The sequence below is a fragment of the Geotrypetes seraphini genome, chromosome 2 (genome assembly GCF_902459505.1).
Source record: "Geotrypetes seraphini chromosome 2, aGeoSer1.1, whole genome shotgun sequence".
Classification (NCBI taxonomy): domain Eukaryota; kingdom Metazoa; phylum Chordata; class Amphibia; order Gymnophiona; family Dermophiidae; genus Geotrypetes; species Geotrypetes seraphini.
Genome location: NC_047085.1, coordinates 331,888,362 through 331,904,171, shown reverse-complemented (window position 1 = coordinate 331,904,171; position 15,810 = coordinate 331,888,362). Strand labels below are relative to the sequence as shown.

General features: G+C 39.9%; 1 protein-coding gene across 5 annotated transcripts in view; it reads left to right on the top strand.

The window, feature by feature from the left end:
• ELMO1 (engulfment and cell motility 1) overlaps positions 1-15,810 on the top strand; it is a 668,619-nt gene that overhangs the window by 340,073 nt on the left and 312,736 nt on the right. For all 5 annotated transcript variants that reach the window (XM_033930221.1, XM_033930218.1, XM_033930220.1 and 2 more), the window contains one exon: positions 7,452-7,556. In XM_033930221.1, coding sequence (XP_033786112.1) covers positions 7,452-7,556 — 105 coding nt within the window. The remainder of the gene's footprint in view (positions 1-7,451; positions 7,557-15,810) is intronic.

Here is a 15,810-nt window from a genome sequence, read left to right as displayed (position 1 = left end):
GCACTTCTCATGTACGGTATCGTTGACTGGAGTGCTTACACATTATAGATTCAAGAAAGGTCTTAAAGCCTATTTTTTTTCACTAACATCTGGCCTGGAGTACATATGATGTTGACTTAGGAGGGGGGGGGCAAGGGAGCAGTCCATGATTGGCTACCTTTCTTTCCTGAATTGTGTTTTATTTGAATTGTAAGACCTCTGCCCATTTTTACTGATGTAAGCTATTTTGTTGTTTTTGCGAAGGGCAGTATAGCCAGAATGGAAATAAAAAGGAGCAGAAATGAGTGACTTGGGTAGCATATTGTGGCCATAAATAGTCTAGCCTGAGGCAATCTTCTTCATCCTTTTATGCATATTTTCTGATTATCTTTTATATTAGAATTTAATTTGCTGCTAAAAAATTAAACCATTTTACTGTGTAGTTCATTGGTGTATCACTTTTCATCCAAGGAACCTAGGCTATGTAAATATAGGGTTGTCCTGGGAGATGAGAATATTAATCTGGGCAAAAGTCTGTGACCCCCCATGCTGTCACAGTAACCCCATTCTGACAACTGGCATCATTTCCTCGGGAAAGCTGACATATCATCAGCTGCAGCAGCCTGCACAGTGCAGATATCTGTACTGAACCAGAAACAGACTTCTCTCTACTCTGCTTTTCAGTCTCGAGGAATGATTATTATTAACCCAGTCTTCTCAGTGGGTAGGGTTGAGCCCACTGTGGCTGAATTACTCCTTGCTCCATGTACTATACAGGTCTTATATCCCGCAGTTTTTGACAAGGATTCAATGCGGCTAACAAAAAACTTTGTATAGTAATTAACAATAGGAATGGGTTAATGAAGCAGTATAGATCAGTTGAGACAGATATACTGGCCAGAGTTATCTATAAGGAGAAGAGATACATCTTTGGTGTCTTCCGGAAGCGGAAGTAAGAAGGAATGTATAAATTTTGACAGCTGCCATTTGCATCTTCTGGGAAGCTGCTAATTCCAGATGGATCATAAATTCAGAACTGAAATATTGCAAGCAGATTTATCAGTGCTGCTTTTTTTTTATCTGACATTTAATCCCTTCTCTTTTATAGATCACAACATTGGAAGCTTAATCAGTGATATTACAATTCCATTTAATATATTAAGAACTTTTATCTGTTGAAATCAATTAAAATCACACAAGATTAAAAGCATCAGTTTCCATCTCATTTTATTTTAATGTGTATGTTGTGTTTTCTTGTTGCAAGAAATGATTTATTTAAAAAACAACAAAAAAAGAGAGTGGAATATTATTCCACTTAAATAAGAATTGCCATACTATGATAGAACGAAGGTCCTTGAAGCCCAGTATCCTGTTTTCAGCAGTGGGCATTCCAGGTCACAACTATCTGGCAAGATCCCAAAGGAGTAAAACAGATTTTATACTTCTTATCCTAAAAATAAGCAATATATTTTTCCAAGTCAATCTTAATCTAGGAAATTATACAAAGCTTTTTTAGATCCTGCTAAGCTAACTGCTTGTACCACATTCTCTAGCAACGAATTCCAGAGTTTAATTACATGTTGAGTGAAGAAATTTTTTTTCCAGTTTGTTTTAAATTTACTACTTAGTATTTAATAGCTTCTTTGCGTGCCCCCTAGTCCTAGCATTTTTGGGAAAGAATAAACAAGTGATTCATATCTACTTGTTCTAGTCCACTCAGTATTTTATAGACATCTATCATATTTCACAGAGCCCTAGCCATGTTAGCTTTTCCTCATAGGGAAGTCATCCCATACGCTTTTTTTCATTTTCATTACCCTTATCTTACATTTCTAATTCTGCAGTGTCTTTTTTTAGAAACACGATGACAGATAAAGGCCAAATGGTCCATCTAGTCTGCCCATCCACAGTAACCATTATCTCTTTCTCTCTCTGAGAGATCCCACATGCCTATCCCTCGCTTTCTTGAATTCAGACACAGTCTCTGTCTCCACCACCTCTTCCGGGAGACTGTTCCACACATCTACCACCCTTTCTGAAAAAAGTATTTCCTTTGATTACGCCGGAGCCTATCACCTCTTAACTTCATCCTCTGCCCTCGCATTCCAGAGCTTCCTTTCAATTGAAAGAGACTCGACTCATGTGTGTTTACACCACATAGGGCTCCTTTTACTAAGCTGGGCTAGCAGTTTTAGTGCGCGTGGTAGATGCTAACGCTACCATTGAGCTGGCGTTAGTTTTTACGCGTAGCACAGGGCAGCGCGCACTAATCTGCAGCGCACGCTAAAAACGCTAGCACACCTAAGTAAAAGGATCCCATAGGTATTTAAACGTCTCTATCGTATCGCCCCTCTCCCGCCTTTCCTCCAAAGTATACATATTGAGATCTTTAAGTTTGTCCCTATACGCCTTATGATATAGACCAATGTTTTTCAACCTTTTTACACCTATGGACCGGCAGAAATAAAAGAATTATTCTGTGGACCGGCATCGGTCCGTGGACCGGCGGTTGAAGAACACTGGGCTAAGTCGTGGGCCAGACCCCGCCCATCTCTACCCAATCTCCACCCCAGACCCCGCCCCATAATAGTACTAATTGCACCTTGCACGTCCCGTGCTTCATCTGGAAGCCTTCCCTCTGACGTTGCGATGTCAAAGAGAAGGCTTCCGGTTCAGGCGCAGGATGCCCGTAGGAGCCACTGCCTATGGCTTTGTGCACTGAATCAGTGAGGAAGAGGGAGCTGGCTCGAAGATAACGCCACATCGATCGCACCGTGGACCGGCAGTTGAAGAACACTGTGTTGGGCCTGATGCATGTGCTGGCCCTGTGGACCGGCAGGAAATTTCTGTGGACCAGCACTGGTCCATGGTCCGGTGGTTGAAGAACACTGATGTAGACCACGCACCATTTTAGTAGCCTTCCTCTGGACCGACGCCATATCTTTTTGAAGGTGCGGCCTCCAGAATGGTATACAATATTCTAAATGAGGTCTCACCAGAGTCTTATACAGGGGCATCAGTACCTCCTTTTTCCTACTGGCCTACCTCTTCCTACGCACCCTAGCATCCTTTTAGCTTTTGCCGTCACCTTTTAAACCTGTTTAGCCACCTTAAGATCATCACATTCAATCACACCCAAGTCCCGCTCTTCTGTCATACACACAGTATTCGAGGTGTGGTCGCATCATGGAGGGAATGCAAAGGCATTATAACATTCTCATTTCTGTTTTCCATTTCTTTCCTGATAATTCTTAACATTCTGTTTGCTTTCTTGGCCGCTGCTGCACACTGAGATGAGGGTTTCAACGTAACCTCAACAATGACACTTAGATCCTTTTTTCTGGGTAATAATTCCTAATGTGAAACCTTGCATCACATAGCTATAGTTTTGGGTTCCTCTTTCCCACATGCATCATTTTGTATTTGCTCAAATTTAAACATCATTTGCCATTTTGATGCCTCCAATAGAATGATGCTCACAAGTACCTTTAATGTAGCTGTCCCTGGGAGCAGCTGTAAGTTCTAATCTGGATCTCAAAAGGCATAAATGAGTATTCCTTTTCTGAAATGGAGTGTACACATGTATTTTTTTAGTCCCAACCTAAACATGCCCAGATCACATCTCTTTACCATATGATTGAATTTGCAATTTAGAGGTTTATATCCTCATATATGCCTGCTGGCAAAGGACACGCTATTATATCAAAGTACGTACTTTTACACTGGTTGAAATTTTATAAGGTGTCATTTATGAACAAAAATGATTTAGTGGGGCCATTTATAAACTTATACATATATGCCACCTGTTAAACTAGTGAGGGAGTAATATAAAAATCTAGACTAGGGGATGAAAGAGAATTACAAGTGAAGATGTTTTTAAAATGACTTCCTTATTCTGTATGTGGCAAAGGTTTTTTAGTTTTGTGTGTTCTGGTAAATGGGGGTCTCTTTTTGTCTTGAGGTGTTATACTGCTTTTGACTCTTCATCTGCTGTTTTTGTTCCACATTGTACTGTGTTATTCTTGCGATTGTGTTTTGTTCTCAGTTGGTATAAATAAAGATTTTTTTTTAAAACCTCTATGTAAAATCTATGGAAGTGTGACTTAATTTTGCCCAATAAAAGTTGTTTCTAGGTATGCATGTTGCTGTTTGAGTCTTGGCAGTAGCTTTTTGCAGGTTTTAGTATTACTTTACAAAATGCCTGGTAATGGTAGGTATTTTTTTTCTTTTATTGGAAATAATCAAGTCACAGGTTCTACAATGGTATTGTTACTTGATTAACAATACATCTTTGAGGAACTTTCAAAAGTTATCATTTTTTCATTAGGAGAGCTTGTCAAAGTCATTTTTTATTGGCCTTACTTAATACAGTATAATCTTGCTATAACTGACTTCAAGAGACCTGGCAAAACAGTCCATTATATCCAGAGTCCGTTATATCCAGAGTTCCATTTTTTTAAAACTTTATTTAGGTTAACTTGAAACAACGTACAACCAATGAACAACAGTCACTGCACAAGCATCTCAGCAACATCAATAACAAAACTCAGCAAAACATTGGAATAGCACAAAATGATTGCAAAACCAGAACACTAAAAGATGTTCTAAACTCTAAAGCATTATGTTGTATTGTACTGGAAAGAAAAATAATCTGTCATTTTCTTCTGGGCTGCATTTTGATACTATATCACCGGCATGCCGTGTGCCTTGTAGGTGAAGCCTGCATGTCTGTTTTAGCCAAACAAAACTACAGCTAAAAGCGGCTCTGGGGACCAAATTGTTTGTTCATTATATGCGAGTCCACTATATGCGGTGCTTTTCTCCATGTTTGTAAAGGCACACAGCCAGGACCAGCGGACCTCGTCCGCTATAGACAATATTCCATTATAAGCGAGTCCGTTATAACGAGATTATACTGTATGTCTGGATTGTTGACCATTGTTTCTGTGTGTCCAAGTGGAGAATTATTTGCTTTTAACCGAGTTAAAATCAAAATATATATAGTCTTTTGTTTATTTAAATATGAATATATTTCAAATCTTATAACCAAATAATGCATGGTATATGAGAAATGTCAATACAGAGAACTAAACAATAACCAAATATTACATATGTCAGCGTTCTTTCATTAATCACTTTTCCTCTAATGACTCTCTGAGGATATCAGTACTGTATTGCAGCCTTAGAATATTACCAGATGGGCTCTTAATTCTTTAAGCAAATCATCTTTAATGCAGACTTAAAAGAAAATGAACTCACAGTTTGTTGCTTGTATATAAATGTGGCTTTTGCCAATGTCCATCCTCTACGAGTATAATTCCCTGCCTTAGGGACTGGGAGGGGTACTTCAACTGCTTGCTGAGGATAATGCTGTGATTTTTAGAGATTAATAGTACTAAGGTTGAAAAGCCTTAATAGAACAGTGTTTTCCACCAGCCATGTGGTTGCTGATCATAGAGAGCCATCATAGATCATAGAGGACTCAGACAGAGGGGAAAGTAGAAAATAACAGAGAGGCTACTAGCCAGCACTAGAGAGTTAACCAACTTCAGGCCATGATGGATCCTCAGATCTCCCTGCTAGTAACAACTCAGTGTTTGAAAGATCAATACTAATTTATGATGCACCATCCAGAAATTCACTGCATGTAAACAGTCACTCTACCAATCAACCATAGGGGAAAAAAATATATATCAGCTACATATAGAGGAAAACCAACGTGCAACTCATAAAACACCTTACCTAGTGATGCCATATACAGATTTTTAAAAAGCGCTAATAAAGCGGATCCCTGAGGTACCCCTTACATATGGGTAACAGCTTGGAAACACTGTCTCTACTCTTAACCTGTACTGAATGATCTTGAAAATATTATACAAACAGTCATACACTGATTCTCCAGTCCCCATAGTAGCTAAGATATCTAATAGAATCTTATTATCAATCATATCAAAAGCCGATGAAACATCTAGGATTGCCACACAAATAGTTTTATTTTTATCCATCTCTCGTCGCAACTCATCAATTGTAGAAACCATTATTGATTGAACACTATGTCCTACCTGAAATCCATATTGATGGCAGTCTAATAATTCTCGTTCCACAAAACTCTCTAGCTGTTTTGGAACTACTTTTGTCAATGATTTTCCCCTACAAATGGCAATTCAGCAATTGGCCTGTAGTTCCTAATACTGTATCATCCAAGTTTTCTCTCTTCAATAAGGGCCTCTCTGTTGCTGCTTTTAGTAATTTTAACGTAGTGCTTGTTTCTAATAATTTATTTACAGTCATTGTTAAGGATGGCACAATTTCCTTACCTAACTGTAGATAATCATACATGAAATGTAATGTACCAGTCCCAAATGTAATATTGTCAAATAGGGTCCCGACGTATGAGGGCCCGTAAACAAGAACCCAACACGTTCTGTGTTTCGGCACAAGAAGCCCCCTTCAAGGGTTCTTCTCATCAGACAACATAAAATGTACTCATTTGATAGAGCAAAAATGCAGAAGAAATCTGTTGTGGTTGCTCTTGTGACAATCGGAAATGAAGGCGTGAGATTATTGTACTATGACCATTGACTGTTTGGAATGGTGCCCAAAGGCAAGAGCCTCCTGAGAAAAGATCCTGAGGGAAGAGGACACCATTCTAAGCTGGGTCATAGTACCGAAGGAGAGGATCAAGGAAGTGGTGTGAGGATCAGCGAAACTACCTTTCAAATCCTGCCTCCTTCCACTGCTATTTCTTGTGACCCTGGACAAGTCACTGCACCCTCCATTGTTTCAAGTGTTTAGATTATAAACCATCTGAGGCAGGAGCCTACCTACAGAACCTCAGTTGTAATTTGCCTTGGGCATTGATTTGGAAAGATGATAAATTTAAATCCAAATGTAAATACACATGTATAAGTGTTCTGCTTTGTTACCATCATAAATTGCAAAAATTACAAAGCCTGATGGTACCTTAAAGATTAACCAATTTATAGTGATGAAAGCTTGTGAGGTTAAGCTTCCACTTCATCATAAACTGTATTACTCTACTTTTTGTTATATTATGTAATTTTTTTCTCTGTCAGTTATTCTCCCAAGACAGCACATGGACTACTGAACTCCTGCAGACAATAAATACAAGCAGAATATACTATTGTGAAATCACAATATATTTTATGTTCTGTAAATAAAAAATAAAGTTAATTTATTCCTGCAGTGCTAGATAATACTTCCATTAGTTGAAGTGAGTGCTTCACTCATTCATAGTGCGCCTTTGCATTTTTCTTGCCTTCAAAAGAGATAAGTCATCTGAATTTCAGAGTTTTAGGAAAAGATGTTTACTTCCAGCTGTGCTTCCAATACCCATAAACAAGAGGCAAAACACATTTAGTGTGCATGATGATGTAGTCGGCATTGTTCTTATAATTACATTAATGGTATAGCACTGGGACTTATGGTGGCATTTCCTTTATAAATTACAGAATCATGTAAATCCTGCAATGGATTTTACCCAGACTCCACCAGGAATGTTAGCCCTGGACAACATGCTGTACTTTGCCAAACATCATCAGGACGCTTACATCCGGGTAAGGACTGAATGAAAAGTAGAAATGTCTCTTGGCTAGGTGTTTGATTTCTTGTTCTACATAACAATGAACACACTCTGATCAACCAGGTAGGGCATGGCCATTAGGAAACTTTTCAAAGCAACAGTAAAGGGTCATTGTACTAAAACTTCTTAATATGCAAATCCTATTTCATGGATGCTAGAAGTATAGTTTATGTACTTAATCTGTCAGTTGTGTTCATGTGAAGTCTATGCTAATGAGATAATGAGAAACAAAACCATATAAAATAGCTTTTAACCTGTTCATGCAGCAAAAAAAGTCAGAAGCAAAGTGCTTTGCAGATAATAATGCAACAGTTCTACCTATGCCAATGAGAGGTGCAGTTAAATTTTTATGATACTACCTATGCACATTTAGGCCCAGATTCTCTAAATGGCGTCTTTATTGGTGGCTGTCTTAAAATTGGCCACTGATCAAGTGTCCATCATGTGACTGCGCCGTTTAGAGAATTGTACCTCCAGCAAAGGTAAGTGCTAGAAATGTAGGCCAGGGTTTCAAGGCCTACATTTCAGGCACTACCTTTGTTGTGAATTGCACCTCCGGAGGTGCCTACCTGTGCCTAATGTCACTTCTAGCATTAGCCACGCCTACAGTGGCGTTAGGCACCGATAGACACCTCTGCTGGTGCGATTCTGGACCTTTTTTTAGGTGCTGGAAGGCACCTTGTAATTTCTCTTAAGTCTGCTTTTAAATGGCGTTTTGGATTTAGGTACTGGTAGGGTGCCATTTATAGCATATGGGCCTTTAGTATGTTATTTCATTGCATTGGATGTTAGTGTACATGATCCTACAGATCACATAGATCCTTTTCACAGAACCTGTGTTTATGTACCATAACCAGTTCCCTCCTCAGAATGTCTCCATCTCCTCTTCCTTTTTGGATCAAACTATGGCTGACTATATCCATGACAAATTACAGAAAGATCACCTCGCGTTCTCTATGAGGTCACCTCCATTTCCCTTTTCCCTTCTCCATTTCCACACCTTTGACCTCCATCGACTATTTCTTTCTTTTTTTTAAATCACAGTGAGTAAATCGGTATCTTTTGTCGTTCTGCAAACTCTTTACCTGTTCCTCTGATCCCATTCCTACCCAGCATCAGCTCTACTTTCCTTCTGTCAGATCATTAAGCTATCATTTTCTGTTGCCTAAAAAAAATACTCTGATCACACCATTCTTCAGAAACCATCACTGGATCCTACCTACCCTGCTAACTACTCAAACATGCTGTTCACCTCCTCTTTCTTGACTTCTTCATCTCAAGGCATTCTTAATATACTCCATTCTGACTTTCACCTTCTACATTATGCAGTGGTACTCTTGCCAAAGTCTCCAGTGACCTATTCCTGGCCAGTTCAAAGACCTTTACTTGATCCTCATTCTTCTTAACCTATCCACTGTTTTATCAAAACACCTTTGATCACCACTTTGATACCTATTTTGAATTTCAGGACTGTGTTCTGTCTCTCTTTCTTATCTCTTGCATCACACTTTTAATATATGTATCTCTCTCTCTTGCTATCTTAATTGGTATACATTAGGGCTCTGTCTTGGGACTTCACTCTCTCTGTGCTTGTTTTGTGTGGTGCTCTGACTTTCTCTCATGCCTTTCAGTGCCATCTTTATGCTGATGATCCTCAGATCTACCTCTCTGTACCAGAAATCTCAAAAGGAATCCAGTCAAGATCTCAGCCTTCTTGAGTGATATTGCTGCCTGGATGTTCTCCATCTAAAACTTAGTATGGATGAGACAAAACTTCTTTTTTTTCCCCCCATAAAACTCATCTTCCCCTTCTTTATTTACTTCTGTGGACAGTACTATTATACTTTTGGTCTCCTCATTCCTTAGCCTTGTGGTCATCTTTGCCTTTTCTCTCTCTTTCTTTGCACATATCCAGCAGACTGCTAAATCCTGTGATTATTATTTTTTTTTTTCTGTGTATCATCACTAAAATCCACCTCTTCCTTCTTTGTCCACATTCTCATAATTTCCTACATAGACTATTGCAGCCTGCTCCTAACAAGTCTACCTCTGAACTAGAGAATGACACGGTGACAAAATTCAGCACCGTTCCCGTGGGAAATAATCCCATGTCATTTTCTAGTGTTTATTTCAACCTCAGTCCTTCTACACCAGCATTCTTCAAAGCAAAGCTTGCGGGTCAGTGGTTGTGGCCATTCATACTCTGATTCTTATTTGAGCCAAGTATAGGATAATAAAGCCATTGTGACATCACTGATGAGGTTGGCTCTTAGGCACTGGTGGAATGAGGCATTATGATGTCACAATACCAGCTCTGGAATGTTGCTGCTCAATCTCAGCATTCTTCAAAGTAAAGCTTGCGGGTCAGTGGTTGTGGCCATTCATACTCTGATTCTTCCCTCTCTCCTTAAAGAATAACATGAAAATGGTTTACCACGGTTATCCGCGGGGACGGGAATGGTGATGAATTTTGTCACCGTGTCATTCTCTACTCTGAACCATCTCTCTCCAGTTTTGGAGGGTAAGGGGGAGGGGTGCCAGTGTGGACTACTGTTAAGACCATTGTTCCCTGTAAGCTGTGTGAAGTTTTCTAACTGCATTCCTGCCAATGTAGGGTGGTGCTTCAATATCACATTTTCGGTTCATAGACAACGGCGTGAAAGACAAAAGCGCGTGCCGACAATTGAGCGCAGCGCCGCCGCGCCGCTCTAAATTACAGTTTTCTGGGGGTCCGACGGGGGTTTTTGTTGGGGAACCCCCCCAGTTTACTTAATAGACATCGCGCCGGCGTTATGGGGGGTTTGGGGGGTTGTAACCCTCCACATTTTACTGTAAACTGAACTTTTTCCCTAAAAACAGGGAAAAAGTGAAGTTTTCAGTAAAATGTGGGGGGTTACAACCCCACACACCCCCCACAACGCCCCCACAACACGGCGTGATGTCTATTAAGTAAATTGGGGGGGGTTCCCCAATAAAACCCCCGTCGGAGCCCTAAAAACAGTAATTTAGAGCGGCACGGTGGCACGCGCTGCGCTCAATTGTCTGGGCGCGCCTTTGTTACGGCGCACTTTTGACCTGACACCACATTTTCACTTGCTAAGGATTGGCAGGTTACCTGGAGTCATGCAGAGCTTGCCTGTACCTTGCTATGGAAAATCAGATGCTGAAACAGCACCCCCACTGGAAATAATGTAGGCAGAGAACTCCTGCACAGTGTAGAGGGAACATTGGTTAAGACGTGTTATTATACTGTTATTAGTAACTAGGTCTCATTGCATGAAAAAGGATCTGTGCTAAAACAAAACGAGTTAGGGATAAAAATAATGCATCTGAACCGTAGCCCATGTTGATGTTTATATTTATATACTGCTCTTCGATTATAACATCAGTACGGTGTACATCAATTAAAAAGGAAAAGAACGCCAAATAATCATGATACAAAGATAAGAAGAAAAATAAAAAATAAATAAAATAAAAAATAAATCATTTAGTTGCTGTATTAAAGAGATGTCTAATTGAAAATTAAAACCAAATCATAAAAAACCCCAAAAATACATAAACTAAAATAAAAATAAATTAATTAAGAGGGAAATGGCAATCCAAATAAGTAAGTTTTTAGCTTGGCTCTAAATGTGATATAAGTAAGTTCACCACGAAGTTCATTAAGAAGTGAGTTCCATAAGAGGTACCGATGCAAAAAAAAAAAATGCGGAATTTTGAGTTGACTTAGGTTTAACCAGGTGAATTGGTGGCACTGTCAATCTATTTGATGGCCTAAGTCTATTAAAAATTCAGCCACACAACTTATTTTCTGCCAATTTCATTACACATTCCTAACCCCCCTTCTTCATTGGCCTTTTCTCTGTGTTCGCTTATAGTTCAAGGATCTCTATAACTGTGTTCATTCTGCCGCTCCTCTTTATCTGCTCCTTGGGTAAAGTCACTCTTAACTGTGCCATTCTTCATCAACAACTCTAACTCCATTCTTTCCACCTTGCTACATCCCTGAATCAATGTGTCCTGCTTTCCTCTGAAGCCTTATTCAAATCCATCTTAAAACGGCCACCTTTTGAGGGCACTTTTAAATCGGTACCCCTTATCCTCCTGGCCATACCCAAGTAGTTTTGAACCATTTCCACAATAAATTAAATTCCTAATGCTTGTTTCTCATCTGTTTGTCTTGTCAGTAGGGACTGACTCGCTTTAGTGCATTGACCCCTAAAAGAAGACTTTGGACTTAATTTATTAAACTTTATTTATCTTGTACACAAAAGGGAAAATCACTGGTCCTTTTTTGCCTAAAAACCTGCCATTTAATCTGTCTGTTAGGACTCCAGTCGCTTTAGCGGTAAACATACCTGGTAATCTCAGTTTGTAATAACATGCAACAGGACATTGCATTGCATGCATTTGTTCAAATATTCAAAATATACTGGCCATCCAGGGCAGGATTAACCCTGAAGTGGTCTCTAAACTAACAAGTATATTGCACTCCCCCCCCCTCCACCCCAGTAATATAAATACATTTTTAAATCCCCACCTGTGTGTTAGTCTCTAATCCAGTCTCTAGCCTTTTCAGCTACCCTTTCTTACCAGTGCCAAGATCTACCATGGGTTCCACTGAATTACTACATCTAAATGTTAGGCCTAAGCACCTATCTAGCTTGCCTATGCAGTATCCTTGCCCTGGGCTTGTCAGTGGATTTTTTTTTAAAGGATCCTTGCCATTTTACAAAACCAAAGTTCTGTTTCAGCACAGCAGAGGAATAAATATAATGAATTATTAATACAGAGAGGAAAAAAACTATACTGGCCATGATACTTTCAAGATTGAGGTTTCTGGTTACTTTTTTTACACGAGTTATAAAAACAAACACATTCAAGTCCTGTACTGGAACTTAGGGTCAGTTTTCTCGATAACAAATCTTAGCTTTTGTTCTGAAAGTCATGTGCATTAGAAAGCAAAACAATCTTTGCCAGAGTTACACTGGAGTGAATTACAGTGCTGAAAATCACACTGAGGGAAATATCCAGTGTGTATGTTTTGGAGGAAGGTGCTATCAGTGTGAAAATGTCTAGGAAAGTTGATCTAGATATCTTTAACTGCATATTTTTATGCAGAGATATGAAAATATTTCATATTTGCTACATATTGCAGGTTAAAGATATCTGGATAAATCAGTGGAGTGTGGCGACATTTACAGCAGGGGATTCAGTAGATGAGCTAAACCAGGGGTGTCTGACCTTGGTCATCAGCAAGTCAGATTTTCAGAATTTCCATAGTGAATATTCTTGAGATCTATTTGCATACAATGGTGGCAGTGCATGCAAATAATCTCATGCAGATTCATAAGAGAAATCTTGAAAACCCAACTAGATCGGGGCTCTTGTGGACCGAGGTTGGACACTTCTGTACTAAACATTAGAGCAAAACATACCCTTAACCCAGGTTAATGTGGTCACTATGCTGAATGATGTATCGTCTTGGTCTCTTTCTGAGTCACCTATAACATTTGCTACTTCTCCTTTCGAATTCGGTATTGATGTGAAGAAACTTAAGTTTAGTATCAACTACCACCTCTCCAAAATCTATCCTTTAGAGAGTGATACACAGACTGACCTTATGTGGTGTAGAATTGCAAATTCCATCAAAAAATACTTTGAACAATTCAGACTTTGTGATATTTTGAGGCTGAAGCAGTAAGTTATTATGGAATCACAAAAAAGAGGCAAAAGTAGAGAGCAGCAGATACGTGATCACCAGGGTGCATGCAACAAAATAAAATAAGCTTAGCCTTCTCACTCATTGCTTTTTCAGGTCATACTCAAATAGGAGTGACGGTAGACCATGCAAAGTCATTGTCATTATGAGCCAAACTGATGGTACAATTTTCTTAAACATTCTATAGAAAATGTCCTGAACACTTGAAACAGAACTTGTTAATAGAGAGTAATAAGTGAACCTGTTAGAGTAAAGACAACTACTACTACTACTAATAATAATAATAATAACTTAATTTTTTCTATACCGCCATAATCTTGCGACTTCTGGGCGGTTCATAGTGAAGAGAGCTGTACAATCAGCAAATTACAGCGTACAAATAGGGAAGATGTCGTCATTGAGCAGTCAGTGATTATAGAGTACAGAATAGTAAGAATTATAGTATTAATATGTTACAATATAATATTAACATGTTACAGTGAAGGGGGCTGGATAGCCAGCGAATTTCAGGATACAGATGGTGAGGAAGTCACTGAGCGTTCAGTGAATACAGAATGCCTTTAGTGGGAGTACGCAGTATCAACATGATGAGTATTAGCTTTAAAAGGAGGGAGTTGTCTGACTAGGAAATAAATCTACTGTGCTAAATAGTACGACGGACTTGCATATGAAGCCGGGACCATCAGCTATGAATGTCAGTCTTGTGAGTGATTCTTCCCCGATCGCTGCTTCCTTATCATCTCTAGAGTAAACTCCTCCCCCTCAACCCAGTAACTACTTTAGTAGGAGAATCCTCTCCTTTATATATTTCAGCTATGGATGAACAATCTAGAAAACTGGCAGAGGATGGGTGGTTAGATGAATTGCTTTATTTATTTACTAGTTGTTTAGCCCGTTACATTAACGGGTGCTAGCAGCCCTTCTCCCTTACTTTTACCTCCTCCCTGTCCAGAAGCACCCCCACCCATTCCCTGCTCCCCCTATACAGCAGTAGCCCTTCTCCTTTTATCTCCCCCTGTTCAGCATCACCCCATTTCCAGCTCCCCATATCCAGCAGTAGCTCTTCTCCTTTGCAGGAGCCCTTCTCCCTTCCTTTTACCTCCCCCCCCCCCCGCGTCTAGCAGCACCTCTTCCCTGCTTCCCCTATCCAGCAGTAGGCCTCCCTTCCTGTTACCTCCCCCCCTGTCCAGAATCACCTCTTCCCTGCTCCTCCTGTACTGCAGCATCCCCTTACCTGCTCCCCCTATCCAGTCCGGTGATCGCCAGCCATCAGGCTGGCTCCTGCAGGGAGTCTAGTTCCTGTCCGGTCCCCGCCAGGCGTGCGAGCCTGCTCCGCCCCCTCCCGACCTGCTGGGAGTATTTGAATTAGACCCGACGGTTCCTGTTGAGGGAAGCACTCCTCACCGGACTCAGCGGTGAACTCCAGCCATCGGGCCGACATCCGGGGATCGTGAGAGTAGCCACCGCCGCGTCTTTCAAAGAATCGTAAGCCGCGCATGCGCACTTCCTATGTGTTGCTACAGCTCACGGAAAACCGGCACACACTTAGGAAGTGCGCATGCGCGGCTTACCATTTTATTATATTAGATTTATACCACTTATAGCCTAAGTGGTTTACATTCATGTACTCAAGCATTTTTCCCTATCTGTCCTGGTGGGCTCACACTCTGTCCCGATGGGCTCACACTCTGTCTAATGTACCTGAGCTCCTATCCCTCATTTTGTCCAGACGGTATCTGATTATTTAACAGATGGAACTGATTTTCAAGAGAATCAAGCTACTCTCCTGGACATATGGCAGGCTGTTAAGTGTATTGATCATTCAATGCAAGGAATAATTCCCTTAATGAGTGCATTTTTATAGGAAGGAGCTATTAAATTCTCTGAAACTGAAATGAGATTAGAGGACATTGAAGGGAATTTAAAGAAAATTAGATCTCTCTTGGCACATTACAATCTGCAGCTGCGTCTATGGTTAAAGATAGTACCTTATTACATGCTCATTTGGAATTAATGGAAAACCATTTTCATTCTAGAAGGTAAGGATACTGAATTTTCCAATGACTCATTATTTGGCTCCATTAGAACTTCTGAAAATGTATTGAAAATAAATATTGCAGTATCTTCAGGCAGAGTCTTTTTGAGAATATATACTATCAAAAGGTTTCTCTGGTGACCAGAGAAGAGGTGGGGAGCTTGATCAGATAGTATCAGCAGATAACTTTAATGTCCCTCAATTTTTGGGCCTTCTCAGGACTTAATTACTAAGAATGCTACTTTGTTTGTGATGTTTTGCACTTTTCTGTAGTTTGTAGTATTTCTTTACCCCACTCAAATAGCCTGGCTATATAGCTATTATAGGGTGTCTTATCCTCACCATATTAAATGTAACTTGGGCTTGACATAACATTTATTGTAGTACTTCAAGACAGAAATACATCACATTGTAGTAACCTTTGCATACGATGTACCAATACAGGTTAGTGGAAGAATTCTCTTACGGCTT